This window comes from Peromyscus maniculatus, chromosome 4 (genome assembly GCF_049852395.1).
Source record: "Peromyscus maniculatus bairdii isolate BWxNUB_F1_BW_parent chromosome 4, HU_Pman_BW_mat_3.1, whole genome shotgun sequence".
Classification (NCBI taxonomy): domain Eukaryota; kingdom Metazoa; phylum Chordata; class Mammalia; order Rodentia; family Cricetidae; genus Peromyscus; species Peromyscus maniculatus.
This window is the reverse complement of record NC_134855.1, coordinates 158,489,859-158,516,641: the sequence shown is the minus strand read 5'-3', so window position 1 is coordinate 158,516,641 and position 26,783 is coordinate 158,489,859. Positions and strand designations below refer to the sequence as shown.

The 26,783-nt window shown below is 51.0% G+C and overlaps 1 protein-coding gene across 19 annotated transcripts in view; it reads left to right on the top strand.

The window, feature by feature from the left end:
• Positions 1-26,783, top strand: part of Kcnq2 (potassium voltage-gated channel subfamily Q member 2) — a 59,281-nt gene that overhangs the window by 17,620 nt on the left and 14,878 nt on the right. For 7 of the 19 annotated variants that reach the window (XM_076571394.1, XM_015988087.3, XM_076571393.1 and 4 more), the window contains exons 2-10: positions 2,632-2,722; positions 3,681-3,807; positions 4,136-4,311; positions 5,238-5,363; positions 7,625-7,735; positions 8,314-8,409; positions 11,893-11,987; positions 16,339-16,407; positions 20,213-20,242. In XM_076571394.1, coding sequence (XP_076427509.1) covers positions 2,632-2,722; positions 3,681-3,807; positions 4,136-4,311; positions 5,238-5,363; positions 7,625-7,735; positions 8,314-8,409; positions 11,893-11,987; positions 16,339-16,407; positions 20,213-20,242 — 921 coding nt within the window. Of the gene's footprint in view, positions 1-2,631; positions 2,723-3,680; positions 3,808-4,135; positions 4,312-5,237; positions 5,364-7,624; positions 7,736-8,313; positions 8,410-11,892; positions 11,988-13,170; positions 13,201-16,338; positions 16,408-20,212; positions 20,243-21,759; positions 21,853-24,773; positions 24,828-26,783 lie in introns of all 19 variants that reach the window. The other 12 variants (XM_076571392.1, XM_042276958.2, XM_006994622.4 and 9 more) reach the window with 4 other exon arrangements.

Here is a 26,783-nt window from a genome sequence, read left to right as displayed (position 1 = left end):
TGCTGGTTTTCTCTGGGACTTAACTTACAGACTGATTTCCTAGGCTAAAGCCATTTTCCAGATGGAAAGGGACACCTCTGTTGTGGTGGTCTAGGCAAAAATCCTGGGCTGATACTTCTGGCATCAGCTGGTCAGGCCTTTACCCATGAGCACCCCTGAACCCTGGACTAGAAAGGACAGTTAGGAGATAGAGTATATCTGTGCTGTACAGGAAAGATGGCAGGTACATGCTCCGCACAATGACAAGTGGTTATGTTTACGTTTGCAGTGATCCCCAAGAAGGCATGTGACAAGGGGGTATGTCTGTGAGGCTGACCCTGCAGGTGGTCATGGCAGGTAGGGAAGTGAACTGTGAAGAGGTGAGAATGAAACCTGGTTCAGATTGGCTTTGTCAACCTGGATCGAACCTTCTAGACTCTAGAATCTAGAGTCTGATGCCAGGGGCATTTATTGTCAGCATATTTTTTTAAATGATTGATTGATTGATTGATTGATTGGTTATGTATACAGTGTTCTGCATACATGCCAGAAGAGGGCACCAGATCTCATCACAGGCAGTTGTGAGCCACCATGTGGTTGCTGACTCAGGACCTCTGGAAGAGCAGCCGGTGCTCTTAACTTCTGAGCCATCTCTCCAGCCCCATATTGTCAACATATTAAAACACAATAGAATTTGGGGAAAACTTTCCTGGTGTAATATAATGCCTGGTGCACAAGGAAGAATAATTACATTGAAACTCAACTCAGGGTACATGTCATTTCTTCCAAGAAGATATACTCTAGAGATAGACTACCTGTATTAGCTTAAGGACCTAAGGAAGGATCTGACTTGGTCTCAGTCATACAGATAGCATAGAGGCCATTTGGTCTTTTAGACATCTCTGGTCCTGGTTGTGAGAGCTTGATATGGCCTGGCCCAACAGATAATGCAGATCACCAGGCTGCTAATCACCTTTAATTCCTAGCTTTCTGGATGGAAGGGCAGATTTTAAGTCCATTCCTTTGAGAGGACAATTCTGTGTGCTTAACAGTTCTGGTTTTCCTGGAGGTCTGTTTGCAAGGGCCTTTGGGCTGTGCTCCCAACCTGTCTGGGCTGGAGGTGACTACCCAAGGGGGCATGTTCTCATGGACAGCACCATGGGCCTGCAGTAGAGGATATCAAAGAATGGCAAGAGGGAAGTAGTGAACGCACAGGAGGGGACAGTGGCCAATCCCACAATTAGGCTGAGAGGGAGATTTATGTGGAAGGAACCTGGCCTGTTGGACTCATCCGCTATCCAAAGGTGGAGGCCATGGTGAAAGGAGGACTCTAAGGCCCAACAGGAGCATGGTAGCTCTGTTGCTATAGTCATCATCACTATTATTGTGTGCTGGGCATGTGGATGGACGCCTGGCTTTTGAAGGTAGTAGGTGGAAACAGGCACAAGAAACTTTTTGAGCAAGAGCTCCTGTGGTTCAGATAGATGTGAAGTTCTTCTTAGTGCCTTGTGGCCAAGCATCTTCCATGCACAGGACCCGATGACTACATGTTCGATGTGCCTATTTTGTGCGACAGGTTGTCATCTGCAGAAAAAATGTTAATATTACTTAAGCTGCCTAAGAAGTGGGCTCCTGACACGCCACCTCCCGTGCACACCTGTGAGGCTCATTTGTGTTCCCATTTTCTGTTTAAATTTTTTTTATTGTAGTTCTCTCTTTCTCTCTCCCTCTCCCCCCACCCCCGTGGTGCACATGTGGAGATCAGAAGACAATTTGTGGGAGTTAGTTTCCTCCTTCTACCATGTAGGTCTAGGGGATGAAACTCGGGCTCCAAGGCTTGGCAGCAAGCGTCTTTACCTTCTGAGCCATCTCACTGGCCCTGGAGTCTGCCTCTTGTGATTTAACTGCAGCCATTCCAGTCTCCCAGATGAGATTGGGTGTGGCGGTCCTCAGCAGGCAGTATTCTTGCTATGCTGTCTATCATGTGTTTAGGTCATTTGGTGTGCCCTTGTCAAAGGCCACAAGCTGGGTTCCTGTGGCAAGACTACAGGCACTTGTCCTCTGGGGTAGGGTAAGGGAGAAGGTATACAGCTTGTCAGAGGATGCACATAGTCGTGAAAGAGGCAGAGATCTTTCAAGAGAATTTAGGTAGGTCAGGAGGGGTCAGGTAGTAAAGGAGAGAGGAATAATTACAGCGGAAAGCGTAGGCTGGCAAGCAGGAGTCACTTCAACTTAAGGAGAAGTGGAGAAACTATGGCAGTTAGGGAAGGTTAGAAAGATGATCTGAAGTTCTTGTTCAGCCCCAGACCTAGTTGGAAGAGACATTTTCTTCCTCTGAACCTAGGGAGGAAGTGTTGCATTCCATGAAAAACTATGAATGTCTGCCTTCTGTGGGGCAGGCAGTGTGAAGTTGGTTCTCTTTGCTGCTTTTGCATTAGCTGAGGCTGTCAGGACCCAAACCAGATACACAAGGGTAGGGAGGGGCCTGGTCAGCAATTGGTGTGATTATGGAGTCTTGGGTAGTAGGAAATGGAGTGTGGACTGTGTTCTTCCTGCTGCTCTCCGAGGGCCCTCCAGTGTGTGCCAGCTGGTAGTCACAGACTGCACTGATGACCGCTCGCCCGCTGACTGCATGCCTCTCACCTCCTGCAGGTTTCTCTTGGTCTTCTCCTGCCTTGTGCTTTCTGTATTTTCCACCATCAAGGAGTATGAGAAGAGCTCGGAGGGGGCCCTCTACATCTTGGTAAGCAGCACACGTGGGCAGGGCATGGGGGAGAGGCCTGGCGGCTGGAAAAGAGCCCTGGTTAATCCTGTGGTGAGACCTCTGAAGCAGTCTACCTCTCAACCCCTGGACCCCTTCAGTTCTGTCCCTAACCCCAATTGTTTGAATAAGTCAGGCCTTCTGTATCCAGGGTCTCCTCCAGAGTAGAATGCTTTCTTGCATCCACAGCCACTGTTGCTCCTGGCATTGTTATGTAGACCTCAAGGCCCTTCCCAGCCTCCCAGTCCCTAGTAGAAGTGACATTGCATCAAGCAGCTCTTACCACCTACTTTCCACCCTGCTCTTTGGAGTCTAAGGACACAGGTGCCTCCACTGGAAGTGTGTGGTGCTCCACAAAAGATGTGGGTGAAGGGGTGGGAGGCCGTGATGCTCACTCACATAAACCCTGTGATGGGGCAGGGGGTGGGCGTCATGGAAACAGCACTGTAATTTCTCTGTTGCCCTTGGTAACGGAGGTGGCCCTTCAAGGAGAATGATCCCACTAGAATGCTCTTCCACCCACTTTGCCCACTGCCCCGGAGTTCCTCAATTCCAGAGGAACCTGCTCGACCTTTGCTGTGCCTGGGAACTCTCGCAGTTCTGGTGTTAGTGTGACCACCCAGCAGACTAACACCAGAGCCTCCTATTCCAGCTCAAACAGGTCAGATATAGCTCAGAAGGGAGGCAAGAAGGGTAGTTCCTTTGGTGGTCTATAGGCCGGGACTTGCTAATAGCAGTGAGTCCCTGGGAGATCTGTATCTAGAAGGGATCAGTCCTGGCTGACATGGGCTGGAGCCCTGTGGGCTAAGCCTGCAGCTCTAATTTCTAGCCTTTGAGCCATGGGCTTTATCCATCTCTGTCCTGAGACTGCCCATGTCGTATACAGGCAGTCCTCCTAAGGCCTGGTGGCATCCTCATCTGTGTTCCTCCCACCTCCCAGGAAATCGTGACCATCGTGGTGTTTGGCGTTGAGTACTTTGTGAGGATCTGGGCTGCAGGCTGCTGCTGCCGGTACCGAGGCTGGAGGGGCAGGCTCAAGTTTGCCAGGAAGCCGTTCTGTGTGATTGGTGAGGCCTGGTCAACGTGGCCACCAGAGTTGGGCTTGGGGCAGGAGTTGCTTATGTCTTGGCCACAGTGGGCTGAGTGAGAGGGTAGGGCCTTTGGGAAGTTCCTTCTTACCACTGACTTGGAGTTGGTACCCATGGCTGATAGAGCCTAGATGTTGGGAGGGACAAAGTGCTGGGCAGTCTGCTCTGGACACCACAGATAGGGAGGCTGGGCACTGGAAACCACCCTTCCCAGGGCCCTGCATGACCTTGCATGTCTAAGGGGCCATGATCCCTCCTTTGGGGGCCCAAGGGAGGAGACCCTGTGAGCTGTGTCTGTCTCCTACAGATATCATGGTGCTGATTGCCTCCATTGCTGTGCTGGCTGCTGGCTCCCAGGGAAATGTCTTTGCCACATCTGCACTTCGGAGCTTGAGGTTCCTGCAAATCTTACGGATGATCCGTATGGACCGGAGGGGCGGCACCTGGAAGCTCCTGGGATCGGTGGTATATGCTCACAGCAAGGTGAGCCCTGGCCCAGCCCTGGGCATGCTGGTTATCCTGGCTCCACAGTCCCAGGATGCTCTAAGCTGGATGTTAGCCAGGGACCAGACAAGATATGAATGAACCTCCCCCTTTCTTCCTCACCTGTCCCCAGAAGCTGTTTTCTGTCCCTGGTCTGAGCAGTCCTCCCTGGAGCTGGCAGCCCCTGTAGCTGAGCATTTCCTTTCCTGGTTCTGAGGGCCTGGATCGATACTCTGCCTGAATCACCTGCCTAGGGGTTGTTTAAGCTGTGGCTTGTGGTGGCTGCTGACCAGGGTACTCATGGGGTGGCTGTGGGTACACCATCTATGTTGAAGGAGTCCTCAGTGGCCAAGACCTGATTTCTTCCAGGTTGTACTATGGGGTCTCTGGGCACATGAGGGCTCACTGAGTCAAACGCTCTCTATCCTGCCTGGGCCCCTTTTCTTTTTGTTGGCCATGGTGGTGTGGGAGCAGGCACTGGGACCTGGGGAAGTTGAGCTCCTGAGGCCTGGTCGCTCTCCTTCCTTCGGTGTTGGGAACTGAGTATATACCTGTTGAGACCTGCACCCCCATTGGGGAATATCTCCACAGTATCCAAACAGTGCTGAAACCACAGTTCCTGGCTTGGGTATGTGCTCTGCAGCCATGGGCAGGGTGTTTACTGAGCTGTTGGATGCTCTGCTCCCAGGTCTAAAATAGTCACTTGAAAGAGTTGTGCTGAACAGCCAGCAGTCACGCTTGAATGTTCAGGACAAGCCCTGTTGCCAACCCTGACCAGTCTCTACTCTAGTCGTACCTTGTTAGCATCGCGAGGGGATCCCATCCTCCAAAGCCCTTGAGATTCACAGTTCAGGGCAGGGCTCCCATGCTTGACACTGTCCAGGCTGGCCTGAGTGGGACAACGATATGGCCTCTTGCCTTCGCAGGAGCTGGTGACTGCCTGGTACATTGGCTTCCTCTGCCTCATCCTGGCCTCGTTTCTGGTGTACTTGGCCGAGAAGGGTGAGAATGACCACTTTGACACCTATGCAGATGCACTCTGGTGGGGCCTGGTAAGTCCTGGTCATGGTCACTTCCTCCCCCACACCCTGTTGGTACTGCTGTCCTGAGGATATGCCTTGCCCCTGGGGACCTGGAGGAGAAACCTAACAGCCCTGAGGCTAACCTGGGTGGGCATGTCTCTCGGTGGCCACCTGGTGGCTGGCTATAGACATGACAGCATATGGAGATGACAGCTGAGGTTGATGTGGTTATTGTGTTGGTAGATGTGATAGGGGACAGAATGGGTTCCTTTCTCCCCATCACCTGCCTGCAGCCCCCACTTGGCACTGGACTGTGGAGGAGAAAGATTGGGGTGGGGGAATATTAGGGTTCTGAGAGTAGTGACCAGGATAGGTCCATCCTGGGGCTCCCTAGCTCAAGAGTATGAATGACACTCACAACTTTGGAGCAGTGGAAGGGTGGCCAATCACCACCATCCCAGGCCACTTGCTTCTGGTCTCCAACCTCCAGGCAGTCCTGCCTTTCACATGAGGGACAAGGGAGAGGACGAAGGGAAGACGTTCAGTGGCGTGGGACTTTCAGTTTGGATCTCCAGCACTCATGTAAAAGCTTGGCATGACCACACACACACACACACACACACACACACACACACACACACACACTCACACACACATACACACACACACACACTCACACACACATACACACACATACACACACTCACACACTCACACACACATACACACACACTCACACACACATACACACACACACTCACACACACACTCACACACACACTCACACACACATACACACACATACACACACACTCACACACACATATACACATACACACACACACACACACTCACACACACACTCTCTCTCGTGTGCGCGCGCACACACTGCAAATGGAAACCACAGGCCCTGATTCTCTGGGGCTTTTTTTAGGTGGTCAGCAGCCTGCTGACAGTGGCCCTGAGTCCTCCAAGACTTGCTGCTGCCCAAATGCTAGAGCCTCATCTGGCCTTTGTGCCCAAGGCTCCCCATGCTTGACTGCCTAGGATACCCCAGAAGTCCTCTGTCATTGCCCCTTTTCAGAAGGGCCTCTTAGACACCATTGAACTTCTGCTTGGAGAGGGTATGGATGACAAGCTTTCTAGATCCCTGTTTTCTGAAGACCACCCTAGCCCTGACACCTACCCTAGATAGAAATCAGTTTCTTCTAGCCCCTCCGCCACCAATGCTCTGGACTCCTTGAAGGCTCAGGGCAGAGGTTGATGTCACCTGAAAAGCCATGAGGTGGTGATCTGGACAGGTGCTGTGCTTGCAGTCACTGGGAGAGGATCATACAGCTTCCCCTGGGATGAAACACAGGGCAGTTTATTAATGATCTTACTGATGGCCACAGGCCTGGAGTCCTGTGCCCTCTTGGGAAGAGGCAGGGCTGTTGGGAGTGGAGTGAGTTAAGACTGAGAGGTAAGTGGCAATGCAGAGTTGTGATAGGGGCGGAGCAGAAGGAGTCAGCTTGGTGCCCAGGGGACCTGAGAGTGGTACAGCCCATTCTCTTCAGAATTTTCTTGGACCTCGGGCCTCCTCTTTCAGAAGTGAAGCAAACATTTTATCTTTATTGTTTCAAAGTAATCCTTGGATTTTAAAATATCTACTGGTTCCTAAAATGCAGCCCCCTCACTATTAACCATTTGTCTTCTTGGCCACCTCCTACCTGCCACCACTGGCCTCCTCCCCTTCTGGGCCAGGTCTTCTCCTAGACCGCCCCCCCCCCCCCATCATCCCTGAACCCTACTCTGCTTGGCCTCTGCTGACTCCTTACCCTCCGTGGACCCTGGCATCCTTGCACTTTCTTGCTCTTGTCCCCTGACTTGGTGGGTACACACCAGTTCACTGGTGACCCCTACTTGTGAGCACAGAGCAGGGGCTAGATATGACAGCAACTCACCTGGGTGGAAGCTGCTGTCCTTGCTTGGTCCACCAACCCCAAGTGTTAACTAGGGGAGCCTTCTTGAGAATGAAGAGAGATTGGGGTGTGGTGGGATTGGAGGATAAAGGACAGCCTGTGCTGATCCCGGCCTTGCTTTGCCCTAGTATGGGTGCTGTAACAAGGGTGACCCTCTTGTCTGTCCAGCCCAAGTCTGAGTGCCCATCAGTGTCCAGCTGCCCCCAAAGATGCAGGCACACGACTTGAGTGAGCTTCCCAAGACTGAGCAGGGACATCTGGTCTGGGATTATAGGCCTCTGGTAGGCCATTGCCAGCCTGCCCAAGTGACCACAGCCCCCTGCTCCTCAGATCACCCTGACAACCATTGGCTACGGGGACAAGTACCCTCAGACCTGGAATGGGAGACTGTTGGCAGCGACGTTTACCCTCATTGGTGTCTCGTTCTTCGCTCTTCCTGCAGTGAGTCCTGTGCCCCTTCCTGCCCCAGGGATGTTAGGGGGTGACTCAGAGGCTCCCTGCAAGACTTGACCACAGGCCACCTGTGAACTGTGAGGATCTTGGACAGGAGTAGGTCCCTGTGGGGTTCACAGTCACTAGAGAGGCCCTATACCAGACCAGCCAGAGTGAGGTTGCCCTAATTTAGATGCCTGTAGCCTTAGTAGGCAGACTCCTAGTATCTTCAGATGGGCCTTTTGACATAGCTCTGTTGACTTCTATAGTTATCCCATCTGAATGACCCTAGACAGTGGGGTCCTCATTCACCTTACACAGAATAGGATGGGTGTACCTACTGCTGCACTGGGGATGGCAGAGGGCAGCTGGCTGCAGCTGCCTTGTGAACAGAACAGCTTAGAAGGGCTCCTCTTTGAGATCAGAAAGCACTGCCTTCTGCTAGCCAGAGATTCCCCCAGCCTGATATCTAGGTGATGAAGTACCAGGGAATTCCAAGAATGCAGCACCTATGAAACACAAGCATTGTAGGCAAGGGTAAGGAGGGGCATGGTCCAGGGATGTGGTCTGACCTCAGTGACTTGCAGGGCATTTTGGGATCTGGCTTCGCTCTGAAAGTCCAAGAGCAGCATCGGCAAAAGCACTTTGAGAAGCGGCGGAACCCTGCGGCAGGTCTGATCCAGGTGAGCCTTGGTCCCTGCTAGGGACCAACCCCTGTTCTGATTCCACCTTACCTAGAAGGGAGCCCATCAAGATCTTGGCATTGGCAGTGGCTGTATCAGGCTTTTCCATGTCTATGGATAGGCAGGTCATGGCCCATGTTTGGAAGACAAGATTGTGTTGAGCATGAGAACAGTTCAGATACCTGAAGTTACACCCAATGACTCATGGTAGTGATGCTGGGTGGTCCTGCCCTCAGTAGGCACTTGGCTCAGGCCATACTGTCCCAGTAACTATACATATGGTCACCTCCAGTGCTCTGTGAGGTAGGGATCTCATCACATCCATTCTGCAGCTGTGAGACCCACAGCTTAGAGAGGTTGACAATCTGGCAGCAAGGGGTTCTTGAGCCACATCTGTGCTACTTCAACCTAGCTGTTCAACCTGTGGACACTGTGCCTTCCTTCCCTGAGCTTATCCAGCTGCTCTTACCATTTAGGGGCAGGTGGGATGTGGATGCCATCTGAACATGCATACAAGAAGACATAGATTCCTGCTGGACCCTAGAGCTGGCCAGGATTTCCTGCCAGCTGAATCTGGCCCTGTATCCGTCTTTCTTTTTAAAAGATGTGGCCTTCACAGTCTCGACCTTGGGTCCAGCCTCCTTTTGTGTATGTATTACATAGCTTTCACCACAAAACACATGGCTATTGTTTTGTAATTGCAAAAAACAAAGAACAGAATGCCCATTTGAAAAAGAAAATGACTGCATGTCCATGGAGACAAAAGGTTTAACAGGAGACAGCATAAATTGAGTATCACCCCCATACACTCTTCTCAAAGGCCATTCAACAGCAGACTGTGAATCTTCTAAAAGTCAGAAGTGCCACCAAAGAGCAACAGCATATGCTGTCCCTGCTTCACCCACAAGTGACAGAAGACACTTGTGGATGAAGTGTCCTTATTAGGACAAAGCAATCTCTCTGCCTTGCCTGCACAGTTTTCCCCACTGTGGACTTCAAGATGGTTCCTAGAGCTTCAAGACATCTCCAACCCATTTATGATGCATGGCCACAGGATGAAGGCACTGTGACAGAGTAGTTGATCAAAAGGTCCTTCCTCTGAGCGAAGCTGACCTTCCTGCATGCTTGTGGGTCAAAGATTTGGTTATCAGTGCCCCCAGAACCCCATAGTGCAAGGGTAGAAGGACTGGTTTTTCATGAGGCCTATCACCTGGGTATGATTCTGGCTACCAACCAGAAAAATGCTTCGAGGGGAGTCTCAGAGGAGGTACCAGGGCCTCCTGTGCCCTCAAAGCATCTCCATTCTGTAGAAGTCAGCCTGTCCAGCCTGGACTCCATGTTGATGTTACTGAAATATTGATGGAGACCAAAGTAAGTCGTCTCATGTTCATGGACTAGAAGACTTAATCTCGTTAAAATGTTCTTCCCAAACATTGATATACAGGTTCAGTGCACATTTCATAAGTCCAGTGCCCTCCACAGCGTTTTGCAAAAACAGAAAAGCCAATCCTAAGTTGTCTGAGGAATTACAATGGTCTCTGAATATCCAGGAGAGTACTGACGCAGGAGAACAAAGTATGGGACTCACACTTTGTGATTTTAAATTTATTACAAAGCTGTAGTAATCAAAACAGTGTAGGTCTCACATAAGGACAGTTACACCAGCAGAACAGTGTGTGCATGAGTTAGCCCATGTGTAGACTGATTGCAGGTGAGAACTGTTTTGATACCTGGTATGGGACAACTGGAGTCCTGTTTTGCTATTGTTATTGTTGTTTTGCTTGTTTGTGACAGAGGTCAGCCTCAAATGCATGTGATACTCTTGCTTCAGCCTCCTAAGTTCTGTATAATAGACATGTGTCATTATGCCCTTTTTGGAGATTTTTTTTAATGATATTTGGCCAGGCTTTGTGGTGCTTACTTGTAATCCTAGAACCCTGGAGGCTGAGGAGAGGAGATCTTGAGTTTGAGGCTAGGCTGGGATATCTAGTGAGGCCTTGCCTTAAATAAAAGAGTTAAAACTATTAAACTCTTTAGAAGTAAGCAAGATTTATTGTTTTTATCTTTTATATATGACTCCAAAAGCACAAGTAACAAAAGAAAAATTGGAGAACATCAAAATTAAAAACTTGTGCCTGAAAGGACATTCAAGAGTGAAAAGGCAAACCGTAGAATGGGAGAAAAGTTTGGAAATGAAGTTAATATCCAGAATATATAAAGGACCTCAAAAACTCAATCACAAAAAGATAAACAACCCAGAGGGTTTGGGGGACTTGGAAAAATAGACATTTTTCTAAGAAGAGACACAATTGGCCATGAGCTTGTGAAAAGATGCTATATTATTAGAAAAATGAAGATAAAATTATGAGATGCCGCTTCATACTCACTGGAATGATTAAAAAGTAAAAAATGGAAAGTAAGTGTTGGTGAGGACTTGGTGGCGCTGGGCCTTCACACTCACTGAGGGACTGTATGGTGCAGTGACCACTCAGAGAACAGTAATCAGAGCTGGGCTCTCTGGTAGAGGGCCTGTCTCACATGTGCAAGGCCCTGGATTCTACCCTCAGCACCAAAAAAAGAAAAAAAAAAAACCAGAAAAGAAAGTGACCCAGAGAATTGTTACCTTACCCACATGTTCACTCCTTTGTTAGAACCCAAAACAGGTGTTCAACCAAGACCCTCTGTGTTCATCGTGCTCTGTACATAACAACCAAAATACGGGATAGCTAGGTTCATTGGCGGATGATCAAAATGTGTGTGACATATCTATACAACCGAGTGTTAATAAGTCAGGAAAGGGATGCACCTGAGGTTCAGGTCAGCTTTGAGGGCCTTTCCCTCCGTGCAAGGGACTAACAGGCAGACCCCCATAAGCATGAGATTCCATGGATAGGAAATTTCCAAAATAGTCAAATCTGTAGAGACTAAAATACTGCTGCTGCCAGAGCCTGGGAGGAGGTTGGAATGGAATCTACGTATGGGCATGCCTTTCTAAGGGTGAGAAGCTATGGATAGATAGTGGCCATGGTCACACGATGCTGTTTGTACTTTAAAGTAGTCAAAATGATGGATTTTATGTTGTGTGGATTATATTGCATATATATATAAAAAAAACATGTATAGGGAATGGAAAGAAACCTGAGTGAGTGAGAAAGACTGAGCCTGGGCCACATTGCCTGTAGGAAGGAGTTACATCCTAGCCTTACCTCCCTTCCCAGGTCTCATGGGATTGGCATTAGGTCTTGTTTGGACTGGGGAGGGCAATGAAGTCACCCACTTGATGTCAAGAAAGACAGAAAGGAAGGAGATCACTGTGAGCCAGAGCCAGAGTATCTCCCATACCGCACCAGCTTCTGTCCCACAAGGTTAAGCTGAGGCTGTGGGGTGAGGACAGGCATGGGGGCTGCAGTTTTGTGTTGGTGAGGTCCCTGGAGAGGGGCAGCCTCAGCCCAGCCACAACAATCTCACCTCTTTCCACTACAGTCTGCTTGGAGATTCTATGCTACTAACCTCTCCCGCACCGACCTGCACTCCACGTGGCAGTACTACGAACGCACAGTCACTGTCCCCATGTACAGGTACTGCGCCAGGCCTCGCCTCACCACCCTGCACGGTGGTTTGCTTTTTGATTTCCATTTGTTCTTCACCCCATTGATTTTTATTTCTTTTTTTTTTCAAGTGTATGTATTTTTCCACAAAGGATTCTGTGTGGTTTATTTCTCAGTATTGATTTTGTTCTTTGCTTTACAGTGCTGTGGCTTTTATTTCTTACTCTTGTACCTGTCCTTTGCTTTCCACTCCTCTCTTGGGAACATTGTGTTGTGATCCCCACTCCCAGCTGTCCCATCAGATGAGTGATGGCCTTAGTGCTGCAATGCCAGAAGCCTCAGTAGTCCAAGGCTCAAGAAGGGTAGTGGTGGCTGTGTTCTCCAGAAAAGACCAAGTCAACTATGGTGTGCGTGAGTGTGTGTGTGTGTGTGTGTGTGTGTGTGTGTGTGTGTGTGTGTGTGTGTGTGTGTGTAGGGGATAACCTAGACTACAGTGGGAGTCTAGAGGAAAGTCACCATGTTGTCCAGGGGGCCCGGGCATCCTCAGCAAAACAGCACAGGATACCCTAGGAGAATCTAGACAGCAGGAAGATGTCAGGAAGTGCCTTTCTAGGGGCCACTAGTGAACAGTGCCAGCTGGCATGTGGGCCGCTGCTCGGAAGACAGGAGGCAGCACTGGCTTGAGTACACAAAGCTTGAGCTTAGATGAAGGTGTGAGGTTGGAGCTGTCCCTTACCCTGAACTGAGGGAAAAGAGGCTGGACCAGCTTCATTTCCTGTGTCAGAGCACTTCATCCCACCTGTTTCTATCCATCTGAGTCATCTCTAGGTGGCATGGGCACAGAGCTCTGCCAGGACTCCTGGGCTGGGGTCATCCTCAGGGATCTGACAACCAGCAATGGTCAGGTAGCCCACACAGCACTCTGCCTGCATCAGTTCTGGCAGCGCGTTGCTGGGACAAAGATGGCCTTGCCATCCCTCCTTCAGCACCCACCCCAGGCTCCTCTGGAGCCCTGAGCCCTTGCCTGGCCCTGCCCCGAGCTCCATGCTCCTTGCAGGGCATTGGGACAGGACTGAGCTATGGGCTAATTTTCTTTATTCTGTTGTTTCCCCACTTCCCTCGACTTTTTTTTTTCATTTTCTTTTTCTTATCCCGTTCTTTTAAAAAATTTTGGTTCTTTCCCCTTTGTGTGTGTGTGTGAAACCCTTGAAAGCTCGCAAACTCAAACCTATGGGGCCTCCAGGTAGGACATGCATGGGATGGAAGATGTGTGTAGCTCTCGTCTGTCTGAGTTCGGGGTGGGGCAAGCCCTTTAGAGCCTATATCCCACCCTGGAGTACCTGCCCTTTAGTCCACATGCTACCATCGTCGGACCTGTTACCCTGTGCCCCCCCCCCCCCCCCGCCCCCCGCCTGGAGTCCCTGTGTTAACCTGTAGCTCCTGGGCCAGTGTGAGCACACCTTGCCTCTCTGACTGACTCCTGCTTCCTCAGCTGCTGCTTTCCTGTTGCTGGGTCCCTTGTCCTCAGTGTGTCTTGTTCCTTGGCCTGCTTCCTGCCTTGTCTTAACAGCTGTGATTCCCTACCCCTGCCTCTACTCCACCCCGACGGCCCCACTTACGAGCAGAGTGGTGGTCATGGGACTCACCATGTTTTTAAGAGATCTATGTCTAGGACCACGAGCATACTCCAGACCAGAATCCTACTCTGATCATCTGCCCTAGGGTCTCCCTTCCAGAGTCTGAGTGCCCCCACCACTCTGGAGTCTTTGTATACCACAGTGGAGAAAGTGTGAAGGCCCAGGGAACAGACTCATTTATTCTGGGTGGGGCTCCTTTTTGTTGTGTCTAGGGCCAATTTGAGAAGCAGGAAACATATTCTTTGCCCATGTGCAGGCAGCTGAGCTGCCTAGAAAGGTTTACCCTACACGTACAAGGTGAGCCACCCCGTCCTCACTTAGGTGGGGCCTGTGCTGGAGGAAAACCCGCACACCAGAACAGCCCTACAGAGTCCCTCCTGACCTAGTCCAGTAGCAGGTATAGGTTCTTTTCCCTGGAGCTGTGACCTGCCTCCTACCTTTTGTAGGGAATGGACTAGGAGAGTGAGCACCTGACTTTCACAATAGAAGGGTTGTTCTCTTGGGCATGCCCTTGGATTTCTCCTTCCCAGACCCCAGAGGCGCAGGTAGCTGTGGAAGTAGCATCCTAATGTCCAGCCTTTCCTGGGGCTCTCAGTTCCCTAGCAGGTGGAAGACATGTGTCCTGTCCTGTCACGTTCCTCTTCCCCTCAGCCCATCTTCTCCAGTCAGCACCACACCCAGAAAGAAGACACCCCCAACCAACCAACCAACCACACACACACACACACACACACACACACACACACACACACACACACACACACAGCCCCCAACCTGTGTGGCTGGAGTTGTCCCATGAGACCAACAGTATCACAGTATCGTCAGATTAGCTGATACTCTCCTGGGGTTGCCCCTCCCCCAATCCTCTGTGACTGCTCAGGGGTGACCAGCTATGTGCACGGCCCCACTTCCACGTGTCTGCCCCTGGTGGCTGCTTTGTGTGTCCTGGGCATGCGTCCAGTGTGGCTGGGAGGGCTGGTTTTACATGTGTCTAACCTGGGCCTATGTGGTGGTGGTTGTGGGGGTCCAAGGGAGAGGGCTGTGCCAAGGACCCTGCTCCAGGCCCCAGGGCTGGGTGAAAGAGGGGAGGGGAGGCCCTCGTGACACTAGCTGCCAGCTTTGATTGCTAGGCTTCTGCTTCATGCTGACTTGTCAAGGACAGTGAATGGCCTGGGGGAGGGGAGGCAGAAAGGGGTAAGGAGAGAAGCTCACGGGACTTCTATTTATTAGCAGCATTTTCAGCACCCTCTAGGTCTGGCTCTGGGGCTGTGGCTATGAAGCAAGGAGGGCCCAGATGTGGCTATCCTTGCCAGAGCCTGTGCAACCTATGGGGGTAAAGAGAGAGGGGGGAGAAGACAGCCAGAGGCAGCCGTGGCTCAGGGGTGCAAGGTGGGTCTCTGAGTGGAGGAACAAGATTGAAGAGCAAGACTAGTTTGCCAGTAAACCCAATGGCCCTTCTGTTTTTGAGGTGGTGGGGAGCCATTAAATGTTTGAGTGGGAGAATGACAAGGCTACTGGGCATATTTGAAAGATCTAAAGGGGTAGGGTAGGGCAGAGAGATGCTGAGAGTATTGAAAGAGTCCAGGGGAGGTAGGCAGAGGGATGAGGAAGACACAGGACATTTCCAGTAGGAGGTACCCATGGTCACATAGAGAGGAGGGCTGGCAATGATGGGCTAGGAGGTGGCTAACTGCCACAGGAACCCAAGCACAAGAACCCAAATTCTGTGCTTTTTAGCTGAGGGGTCAAGAGTGAAAGACAAGGACAGGCTGGAGGTCCTGAGGATGCTGGTGTATAGTTGGGACTCTGGGAGGCCAGTAAGGAAAGAGATACAAGAGGATCTACAGAGTGAGGCCGTCCTAGAGCAGGTAAGGTCAGGTCAGAATTGGGACCAGAGTGTCAGGGTCTGGGGTCACGGGAGCCAAGGGACCGCTGTGTTTATCCTAAAATGAGGTGGGAATTTCATGGAACAGGCATTTGCCAGGAGGAAGCTGAGGCTCTCAGGGTGAAGTGGGTTGGGATGAGATTTTACGTGTGTGAGGGAAGGGATTCATTCACCTTCCACACAGGAGCATGCCTTATCTGAGACTGTGGCTGTCGCAATGGGCAGGCAGAGCCGAGCATGGGGCTGAGAGTGGTATGCAGCCAGGCCAGGAACAGGAACAGTCAGGCTACATGCTGAGAGTCCCCAGGGCATCAGGGCCTGGTTGAGACCAGAGCTTTCCTCTCAGTTGTGGCTAATCATCCTGTAGACCTGGGAATGAGCTTCTCTTTGCCCAGAAAAGCCCCTTTCTGTGACCTTCCCCCTGCACCATTCCAGGCAAAGAAGCTCCATCACTTGAGGGTCTGAGACTGAATATGTTGAGGTGCTGTGTTTGCAGCTCCTTGAAAAATTACAGGGGCAGGGAAGTAGAATGGAAGAGAGGTCAAGAGAGGAGGTATCCTACCTGGACTCTGCTCTCTTTATCTACTCCATGCTGAAGGGCTAGGCCCCCATGGCCTACTGTCCTCACCATTTCCTGTGCCTGAGGCCACAGGAACAACATGGGAGGAGAGAGAGAGAGTAAAGACAGCCCTGGAGCTTGGGAGAGGTGGAGGCACTGAGCCCAGAGCTTCAGGTGTTCTACACCCATGCTCTGGCAACTGCTGCTTGCTCCCATGGGTGAAGTAGATGTGGGTGTGCAGAGCTGAGCCTCAGCTCTTATGGAAGTTAGGCTTACTCACTTCTCCTTCTCTTGCCCCAGACTCATCCCGCCTCTGAACCAGCTGGAGTTGCTAAGGAACCTCAAGAGCAAATCTGGACTCACTTTCAGGTCAGCACAGGGTCTCCTCCTAAGGGTCTATTCTTAAAGCTGGAACACTGGACTAGGTGGGCAGCTTGAGTCTCCTAAGAGGGTTCAGAAACTTGGCCGTGGGGCTGGGGTATGCTTGACTACTAGTCTTGACAATGTCGGTGGCCTCTGCTTCTTCTGGCTGGATTGAGGATCCTATTCCTAGAAAAGTAGCTGGTTGAGGGGATGGACACAAGGTAAGTTGGGTTAGGAGTGGACTTTGACAAAAGATCATCTGGCTCCATTCACTCTTCATGTTTAGGACCCAGGTGGAAAGTAGTGTCCCAGAACTGCAGTGTTAGGTGGTAACATGTTCATAGCACCTACTGGTTCTTTAATTACAGAATCTGTGACTCACAGTGTTTGGACCAGTGATGGGTGCAAAGAAGGGCTTGCTCTCTACAGAAGCAGAGAATAAGGCTAGAGCCCCAAGCAACTTCCTGTCTCTGAAGAGCCTTTGGAAGGACAGGAGGGTGGCAGTGGGCTGGTGGTATGTCCTATTCCTAAACATATATGAGAGCTTCTGATCCTGCTAATGTGACCTTCAGCAACCATTCTACACCTGGATTTTCTGAGTGGACCCTGGATCCATTCATAATGTTTATATAAGAAGAAAGAATTTTGGAGTAACTCACAGGAAGAAGCCAAATGAAGACACAGGCAAAGATTGTAGTGATATAGCCACAAGCCAAGGCTACCTGGAGGGGCAAGGTGGATCCTCCCCTAGAGTCTGGAAGGAGTGCAGCAACACCTTGACTTCTGATGTCTCTACTCTAGGACTGTGAGAGAGTAACTTTTTGTGGGTTCAACAACTTGATTACAATGTCTTTTACTAAAGCTCCAGACAACTCAGATTTTGAGTCTAAAAGTGTGACATTGAGTTTCAAATCGGGTAATGACTGGGCCTGGAAAAGATTTGAAGTACATGTTAGAACAAACACACACTACCTTGAAGGGATGGTTAATGGAAGTATGGATGTTAAAGACACTCTGGGAGGTCTCCCAAGAAGTGAGGTTTCAGTTTATGGTTGGTTGGTTCCATTGCTTGTAGGATGTGGGAAGGCAGAAATATCATGGCAGCAGGACGTGATGGATGAAAACTGTTCATCTTGTGATGGCTAAGAAGAAGAGAGAGACAGAAAGAAGCCAGGGACATGATATGACTCACCCTTCACAAGAAAATTCCACTGGTCTGTCTCTATCTACATTCCCTGTACCTGCTAATAGCCAATTCACTATGAACTTATGAATGGATTAACTCATCACATCTCAATAATGCCAGTATCTGGGGACCAAGACTTCAGCACACGATATGTTCAAAGAGATACTTCATATCCAAACTAAATGAGAATTGATACTGATAGTGCTTCTGGCACAATTCAGAAGGAAGTCAGCAAAGAACGTGTTACTGAAAACTAGGAAAGGTGGTAGAGTATCAAAGGCTTGCCTGAGTTGTGTCCCCCTGTTGGGTGGAAGCAGAATCCTAAGAGGTAGATTTGGATGTTCAACCATTGGAGGAGGTTTCCTGCCAGCTATACAGAGTACAGCCTGATTTCTCCTTGATGTTTATTGTCAAATTTTAGAAGAAATAAGTTGAGGAACCCCTATGAGAAACTTGAACTTGGAGGTCTGGGATGTTCTCAACCTGTCTGCACAGCAAAGGGCTATGTCTGAGGAGAAGCAGTTCAGGGAGAGGCTGGTCAGCTACAGAGTATAAGCTGCAGATGAGGTAGAAAGTAGGTGTGAGACTGAGGTCCAATCAGTCATCTTGATGGAAGTCAGGAATGAAGGTGCTTGTCCAGGAAAGCTGTGCAAAGGACTCTTCTATGGAATGACATCCACTCCTCAGCTATCTCAGGCCCTCAATAAGATGCTCATGTCTAAGGGAATCCATTCTTGGACTACCTCTTGGTCACACAGAGAACTCTCCTGACTAATGTCATTCATCCTGAGCCTCTTCAGGGTTCTATAGTGGACTCTCCTGACCAATGAATTCTGCCATGGGTCACTTTAATGTCCCGCACTTAGACACTTCTGACTAGTGCCATCCATCTTGGGCCACATCAGGGTTGCACAAAGGACACCCCGACTAGTAATATTCACTCTTGGGGCTCCTCGGGGTACCACAAAGTTCTGGGCAGCAGAGACACTGCTAGCATGGACTGAAAAGGACAGAGACAAGTGAAATAAAGACAACATTGTAGATTGTTAGAAGCAGGAGGGATGCCTGGAGAGTCACTTATGGCCACATGTACTGCCCTCAGAGCAGCAGCAGTAGAGATGAGCAGAACCAGGGTTAGTTTTTAATAATGCTTGAATCTAAGTAGAATTTGCCATTTGGGTTTCAAACTTTGGTAGCCAGGGACCCCTTTATCAACCTTTCCATTTTGAGAGGAACTGGTCACCCTGTGTCCTGCCGTCACAGCCACTAAACGAATGATTTACTTTTGAGACTCAGGCCTGTGTACAGAGGGCTTCCCCCCAAGACAACCATGTCATAGTCTTAATAACCTCATTAATGAGGTTTAACAGACAATTGAGTGATTTTTTTTTTTTTTACAAAGAACTGATGGTGCAGAGGGTTGAGACTTAAGGAATTTAGGGATGGGTGGTGTATTCTAGACCTCACAGACACACGAATATGGGTTCATGAGCACTGATTCTCAAAACACATCTATGAATATGACCTTAATTTGGAAAAAGGCCTTTCCTTGCTCAGGTTGTAAGTTAAAAGCTTCAGCACCTATGTGATCATCCTCATGAAGGTCAGGAGAGGAGACACAGGATGTCAGAATGTATACAAAGGCAAGATGGAAGAAGAAACTTGAGATAGGCTGCTAGCCAAGGATGCTGGAACCCCTAAAGAGGCAGCCATTTCTCTGGTCCACTGGAGGAGTGGCTACCCACACCTTGACTTTGTATTTGTGGCCTCCAAAGCCAAGAAAGGAAATCTCAAATGTTTCACTGCCCCTAGATGCAGTTGGGGTTGATAGGGTGGGTAGTAGTGTGCACATGCCCTCAGCTGTTCAGGCCATCTGAGTTCCTAGCGGTGCTGCTGGGAAGGATCACAGGATTACCTAAGCTAGACCCTTACAGGTGTGTGACTCCTCCATGAGGGCCATGGAGGGAACTGAAATGGCACTGCCCTCCTGAGGGTACCCGGGGTCACTCCTCATCTTCCCTTCTCAACTAAATAAGATCCAGCCACCATCTAGTTATTGCCACTAGAAAGAACCAATCCCAATAAAACAGATCATGGCCAAAATAGCCATGCAAGTAAATCAGGGCTTGGGGATGACTAATGACCCTGAAACAAACACGGACCATGGACTGTGGCAAAGTCCTTGGCTGATTCCTGCTACCACTGAAAAATGCACAGAAGGAGCGAAATTCCATTAAGTCAAGAGCTTTCTTCAGCCACATTTCTTTTTGGAACATTTCATTATGCTGGTATGATTCTGTTGAAATGAGTATCCATTAATACCAAATAAAAGAGCCCTCTGGGTTAGAGGACCACAGTTCCCGTGGGAGTCCCTTCCTTCCCCTGGGCCTTATAATGCCTCATCAAGAGAACAGGTATGCTAGGAGGATGGCTCTTTGCATCAGGTCCTATTACATGCAGCCCAACCTGTGGGCATGTGGACAGGTGTCAGGTCTGAGGCCAAGGACCTGCTTATACCAGAGGGATCCTAGAGGGTGCCAAGGGAGGTCCCCATTCCTGGGCCATTGGATGTGCCATGGGGCTGCTGGAGGGGTATCTGCTAACTCTCTGTTCCTCTGTTTGAAGGAAGGAGCCACAACCAGAGCCATCACCAAGGTCAGTCCCTCCTGCCTCCAGCTGCCCCTGTGTGCTGAGCCTATCTTGCTTTGCTCCCTCTGTGTACACCATGTGTCATGGGCAGGGCTACCATGGGGCCCTGTGTGTGCTTCTGTGTGTAGTGTGTGAGTGTGTCCTGACACACATCCAGGGTCACTGCTTAGTTACAGCCTTCTCACAGGGATTTGGGCAGCAAATGGGTGGGGCTTCTTGGGATCATCCCTGACCAACACTGCCCACAGGGGACTCTGAGGCTGAGATTCCCGTGTGCCCTGCAGATATGTTCTGGAATTTGCAGGCCCAGCTGGGAACCCCGAGCAGGGGTCTCTCCCACCACTCTAGTGTGGGGGGCGTGGAGTACAGGACCAGATGCTGGCAGAGGGGAAGAGGACTTTGCTATCCTGAAAGCCCCTGGGGTGGGAGAGAGCCACAGTCCTCCTGAGGATGTTGAGGTGCCCTGTCTCCCCTCATACCTCCATGGAGATTCCCACCTCAGTGCTCCTTCTCTTGGTCCCTCTGGCCCCCAAGGTTCCATTTGCTCAGGCTGGTTAGATGGGGCTCCAGTGTCAGTTCCACTTGGTAGAGAAAGGTGGAAACAGACCGTGCTGTCCTGTCACTTATAAGAAAACAAAAGACCATCTCATAGATTTTGAGTTCAGTGTGCATCTGCCTGGGTCTCCAAGGCCTTTAGGCTGAGTGTGGACAGGCCAAGTGACCTGTCCACAAGATGCAGTGTGAATATGGCCCCCAGACTTTAGGCCTGCCTCCTTGTGCCCCCCGATAGTGAGGTGACCTAGAATATATATATATATATATATAAACCTGCTCTTGTGCAGAGGAGGGTGGGATTAGGCTTGCCCTATCCTCTATCCATTGGAGAAGGACACTGTCCTCCTCTCCCATACCACAAAAGGAGAATTTATAGGTGGTACCCTGAATTACAAAGACTGGCTTCCCAAATCAGCTAAAGGGACAACCAATGATGGGAACCCTGGCCACTAAGAAAACTAGCTGGAGAGAGATGGGCAGTCTAGGGTAGTCTTGGTTGTTGACAAGTCGAGGTAAGAGAGGTGGCTTCACCTGGCCTTGGTGTGGGTAACAGGAGTGTTGGTAGCCTCACTGCCCATAGGTACCCAGCCCGACTCCTCACTGCCCATCAGGGTTATTCTGGTCTGTCCCTCGTCGGCACTCTTTCCAATGACCCTGGAGCTGGGAGTCCCTCTGGTTGTGGACACCAGGGCTGAGATTGGCCTAACCCTCAGCTGTGCCCCAAGTGGACTGAGACTGCCCTGGTGGTGAGGGGTCTGGAGGCTTTTTTGTCTCGTCTCCACACTACCCTGACCGCCTGACACTTGCACCCTGACTTGAGCAAGTTGCCCAGGAGGCTCCTGGCCTCCAGCAGTTTCTTGCGCTTGCTGCCTAGCTTTAGCACTTCCTGCGCGGTTCTCGTCTCAGCCTCTCTCTCTCTCTTTCTCTTCCTCTCCTGCCCCCATCTGGAAAATCTTGCTGCCCCCAAGTGCTTTTAATCACTGTCACTGCCCTTCTCGGGCTCCTTTCTCGTCTGCTCTGTCTTTTGGGATGAGGTGCTGACTCTGAAAGCAGGATTCAAGGTGAGGACCCATGGGAGCCCCTGGCTCTCCGGTACGTTCCGTGGCTCCCCTGCTCTCCACCCCGCCACTCCTCTGTCTTCCCTGCGTGTCAGTGGCCCCTGCCTGCCTGTACCTCCACACCCTTCCCTGAGGGCCAGCGCCCACCAACCCAGTCCTCCTCCCAGGACACCCTGCTTCCAAAATGCTCAGTTGGGGCAGCACATTTGCCATCTCTGGGAAGGGTGTGCAGGACCTTTGCAAGGACACTGGGCTCCTCAAGGAGGTTGGGGCACCCGGAGAGCTGAGTGTTGAGGGAGCGAGGGACGATTTCTGTCAGTGAAGACCCAGCTCTCTCATTGGGTTGTATGCCTGCTCGCTGGGTCGTGGAGGGTGGGTGGTGTATCCGGCCTCTGCCTGGAGCAGCTGTACCCCCTCTTTAGCATCAAGGACATAGGAAATGCTCAGGAAATTGCTACTTAAGTGAAAATAGTGGGATGAGCCTGTCCCTGGGCTCTTGTCTGAAATGCTAAGTGTGTGGGGGCAAGCCTAGTTCCTCCAGAGTCTTGCTGTCCTTCGACTCAGCCAGTCTAGCAGGAGTCAGTGGCCGTGCTCTGTCTAGCTCTAGACACAGCTTTGCATTTTGCCTGGCAGTACGAGCTAGCTATCTGGGCAAATGGGTGGTGTGAACCCTGGACCTCTCCCTCAGTGGCCCAAAGATACTTTCCTGGTCAGTGTCTTGTGGCTCAGGACACAGGTGCATGGGGTGGTTTGTTCCTGAGGAGACCTACATGACTAGCCTGGACTCACTGGGGGTGTCTGGGTTGGGGGATCCAGGGCAGGTGGGAGCTCAGGCCTGTGCTGTACCGGTGTTTCTTGTGACTGCAGTTGCTGTGACTGTCCTTTGTGGGCCTGTCCTCTTCCTCACTGCCTCCTACCCTGTGCCTAGAGCAGCTCCTAAACCCAGCGTTGCCTTTCTTGTCCATCTAGGTCCACTCTTCTTCACAGGTGGAGGTGTCTGTGTGTCTTGGTGCCCATCTGCCCTGTCTAGCCAGTGTCTGTGGGCACGTCTGTTCCCCACTGGGCTTGGGTTCCTCGTGGGCTGGCCAGTTGGTATCTGCCTGGAATTGAGATCAGCCAACCGTTCACAAATAGGGTAGAGCTTCACTTTGCTGATGGGGTAGAAAAAATGGGGTCAGAGGGAATGGACAGTGTCACACCAGCTTGGAGTCCTTGGCACCCACCAATCAGAGAAGGCTGTGGACAGCAGCTTCCTCTTCGATCTTGTCAGGCTCTCAAGCCATGTTTTCTTAGACAGGAATGGCAAGCTGCAAGTGGCAGTCATTAAAATGGACCCAGTTGGTGTTCATTCCTGAGTCTCAGTGGCCAGGTGTGGTCAGTGGCTATCCCACTGGACAGCACAACTACAGACATGGTCTCTATTGCAGAACTGGGCCTCAGGTCCTGGAAGCCATGGAGCTGGGGAACAAAAGGGACATTCGTCAAAGGAGCTGGGAATGGACTACCTCTGTCTTTTGTTCTCAGGATGGACATCGGGGCCAGAGGCCAAGGGGCTAGGTGCTCACTTGCTTAACAGGCTGTTTAACCCTGGGTCAAGTCATAGGGAATGCTGCTGACAGAAGTACCCTGGAGTAAGTCGGCAGCATGTGTCCAGCCTTTGTCCTGCATCCCCAGGAATGCTACTTGTCTGCTTAGAGTACCAAATATAGTGGGTGCTTGGGCAAACTGTGGGAACTAACCTGCTCTCCAGAATCTAGTTCCAATTCTAATATTTATTTACACCGGTTAGCAAAGTATGTCCTTTATTCCTAAGAAGAGAGGCTCATGTGTCAGTGACATATAACAGAGAATAGAAGTGGTCTGAATAAATATGTAATGGAGAATGGCCCACTGGACACTTTTTTCCTGGGGCTTGTTTGTTTCTGATTTGAGATGGTCCTATATGTTGGTTTCCTTGGGTGCAAAGTTTGTAAAGTGCTGTTATAACTACACAGGAAGAGGGAAGGCCTGGAGGAAAAAAAGTGTTTTTTTTGTAATTTTCTGTTTTTCTTTTTGGTTTTTCAGGACAGGGTTTCTCTGCATAGCCCTGGCTGTCCTGGAACTCACTCTGTAGACCAGGCTGGCCTTAGATGCTAATTTATTCTTTCTTTCTTTTTCTTTCTCCTTCTTTTACTTAAAATTTTTGCATGTTCTAATGCAAAACAAATCTCAGGAGTTTGGGGGGAATCTTGGAAAGGGCCAATGTTTGCTAGGATTTTGCTGAGGTACCTCAGGTACTCCCTTGGAGCTCTGTTGGCCCAAGTCATGACAATAAAGTGGACTCATTGCATACCAGATGAATGTACTTGGTCGGTCCTTCTAAATACGAGTGTGTCCCCAAGCCTCTTCTCTTGAGCTTCCTTCTATTTGGGGGCAGCCACCGCCTCCTGGATAAATCAAAGCCCACTGCCAACAGGGCCATAGGCTGGTGTGGCAAAACCTTGCCGCTTGCCAATTGGTTTGTAAAGCTAAATTGCATATTTTTCCCTCCCTAAAAGGCGCATGCTTTACAGCGGTCACATCCCAGACTATCTCCATCCACATCTTGGTTCATGTATTATTATTATTTTTGTTGGCATGCATATAGCAAAAAATAATACATCTCTTAAAACATGAACCCACACTCTGGCTTTGGAAGGAAAGGGTATTTTTGGAGGAAAACCACAGGGATTCTTTTTCTCCAAAAATAGAGAACTGTTTTCTTTCCCAGGCCGCGGAAGACTTTCGCGCGCACTCCTTTCTCTCTGTCCCTGCTCAGACGCAAACACTGCGGCTGGGGGACTGTGAGCCTGAACTCCCTGGGTGGTCACAGTGCCTCAGTTACCTGCTCTCTGTTCGGGTCCTGTTGCCGCCCCCGGGACTAACTATGCTCTCCTCATTTCCAGTAAAGGCAGACCGTGCCGAGGGTGCCTGTGTGGATGCTGCCCGGGACACTCTAGGTACCACGCAATGCTCGCACGGACTGACCACGCTGCACGCTCCTGCCCTCCCTGCTTACTAGAGGTTCAGGATGAGCCGGCACAGTGCCCACCCAGCTCTGAGTCCCCTGATGCCTAAGCACAGGGCGGAGCTGGGTGCCTGGCCTCTGACTCTAGATGGAGCCCCCTCCTGTCAGAGCAGGGCTGGCTGGCCAGGGTTACTGCTGTAGAAAGAGTCGGAAGTCCTGCAGGGAACATTTCCTCTGGGGCCGGCCACTCTGGTACCTCTACTAGGCATTAAGGACCGACCCTTAGCCGGCACCTCACTGAGGGAGGCAGCTTGCTGTGTTCTGGGCTCTTCAGGGCCCCTAAAAGCCAGAGGCCATGTCTCCCCCTTCTGACTTGCAGGCCTGGTTTAGGGAAGACGGGAAACAGGATGGTGAAAAGCCTCCTGACCCTTTGCACCTTGACTACACCTCTTCCGTCCCATCCCCCTGTCTGTTGTCCATGTGTGAAGGCATCTGTCCTGCTTGCTCTGGGGCCCCTGCCTCCTGGTTGCCCTCCCATGCCTGTCCCTTTCCTGGCTGGTGCAACCCAGCCATATGCAGGCAGCTGTGGTGGCCCCCGCATGGGGGGGCCCCATCATGTGCATGTGGCCAGCTGTGCCAAGCAGCATGCTGTGCATTTGCACCTGTGCATGCTCCGTGTCCTTCTCCACTGGGAGAGGGGCTTGAAGGCCACTTCCCCACCCCACGGGCCTCTCTGCCGGCTCTGTGCACTGGAGGTGGGTGCTTGTGGGGAGAATGTTGCCGCTGCAGACAGGGAGATGGATGTCTGGACTGCCCTGGGAGGCAGCCTGCTCAGGTCCTGGCTGAAGCTGCCTTGCTTGCCCATGGCATTTGTGTCCAGGTGCTTCTGGCCACAGGTTGGACCTTCAGGGCAGAGGCTAAGGTCAGGCTTCTCGAAGACCAGAAGGACTGGGGAGGACGGGCCTGCAAGAGCCTGGCCGAAGTCCACCTTGCTCTACGTGTTCTTGTGGACTGTCCCTTGGGCATCCCCAGTCCAGGCACAGGCTGGGCAGTTCTCTATGGATGCTAGCTCCCTGCATTGCTGAATCTGAGTCCCCATGCACTGACTAGGGCGAAGGCCATCTAATGGCTGGTTTCCTTTTGAATTTCACTCTGCAGAGGGTGACAGGATGAGAGAGGCTGGGGTTTGCTTGCTTCCCCAGGGTCTTCCTGAGCTGACTCCTGGCTGATGTCATGCTCGTCACACACAGGGCAGTTCTGTTCATGGGTTCTTGCTGGGGCTTTAGGGGATGCTTTGGAGAGTTTCCTACCCAATGTTTGCTTTGATCTTGGCTTGGTGGCTTGGGAGGTAAGAGGGAGTCCCTTAGACTCCATGCCTCTATCCAGGCCCTGGAGATGTGGAAGGCTGTGTAGGGACTGAATGTCCTCGCACCAGCAATCCACTTTGTTCCTTTCTCTGTCAGGGCGTCCTTCTAAGGAAGGGACAGTGTGAAGAGTTGGAGACTAAGGGTGGGGTGGGGGGGTCTCTTTCCTGGCAGCGGCACCTCTGCTGTGGGCTGCAGCCCTGTGTAGGGCTAGAGTCCACCAGGCCTGCGTTTGTGTGGTTGATAACTTCTCTTGGTAGCTGTGGAAGAAATCACTACTGGGAAGGAAAAGTGGCTGACTTTGGGTAGCAGGTCCTCCTGGGAGGGACCTGTTTCAGTCCCTCTTGATGTGACAGAGGTTGGGGGTGGGAGGCAGTGAGACCCTGACTCCACATCACCCGCTATAGCGGCTCAGTGTGCCTGACAGCCAGAGTTAATGCACACTGATTATAAATTGTTGCAACACTGAGTGGCTCCTGGGACCCCAGCAGGAAGGCAGCTCTGTACCTTGATTCAGTATGATCAATGCCAGGCTGCTTAAGTGGTGACTCATTTCCCTTCCTTCAGTGTGTGAGCTGGAGTTG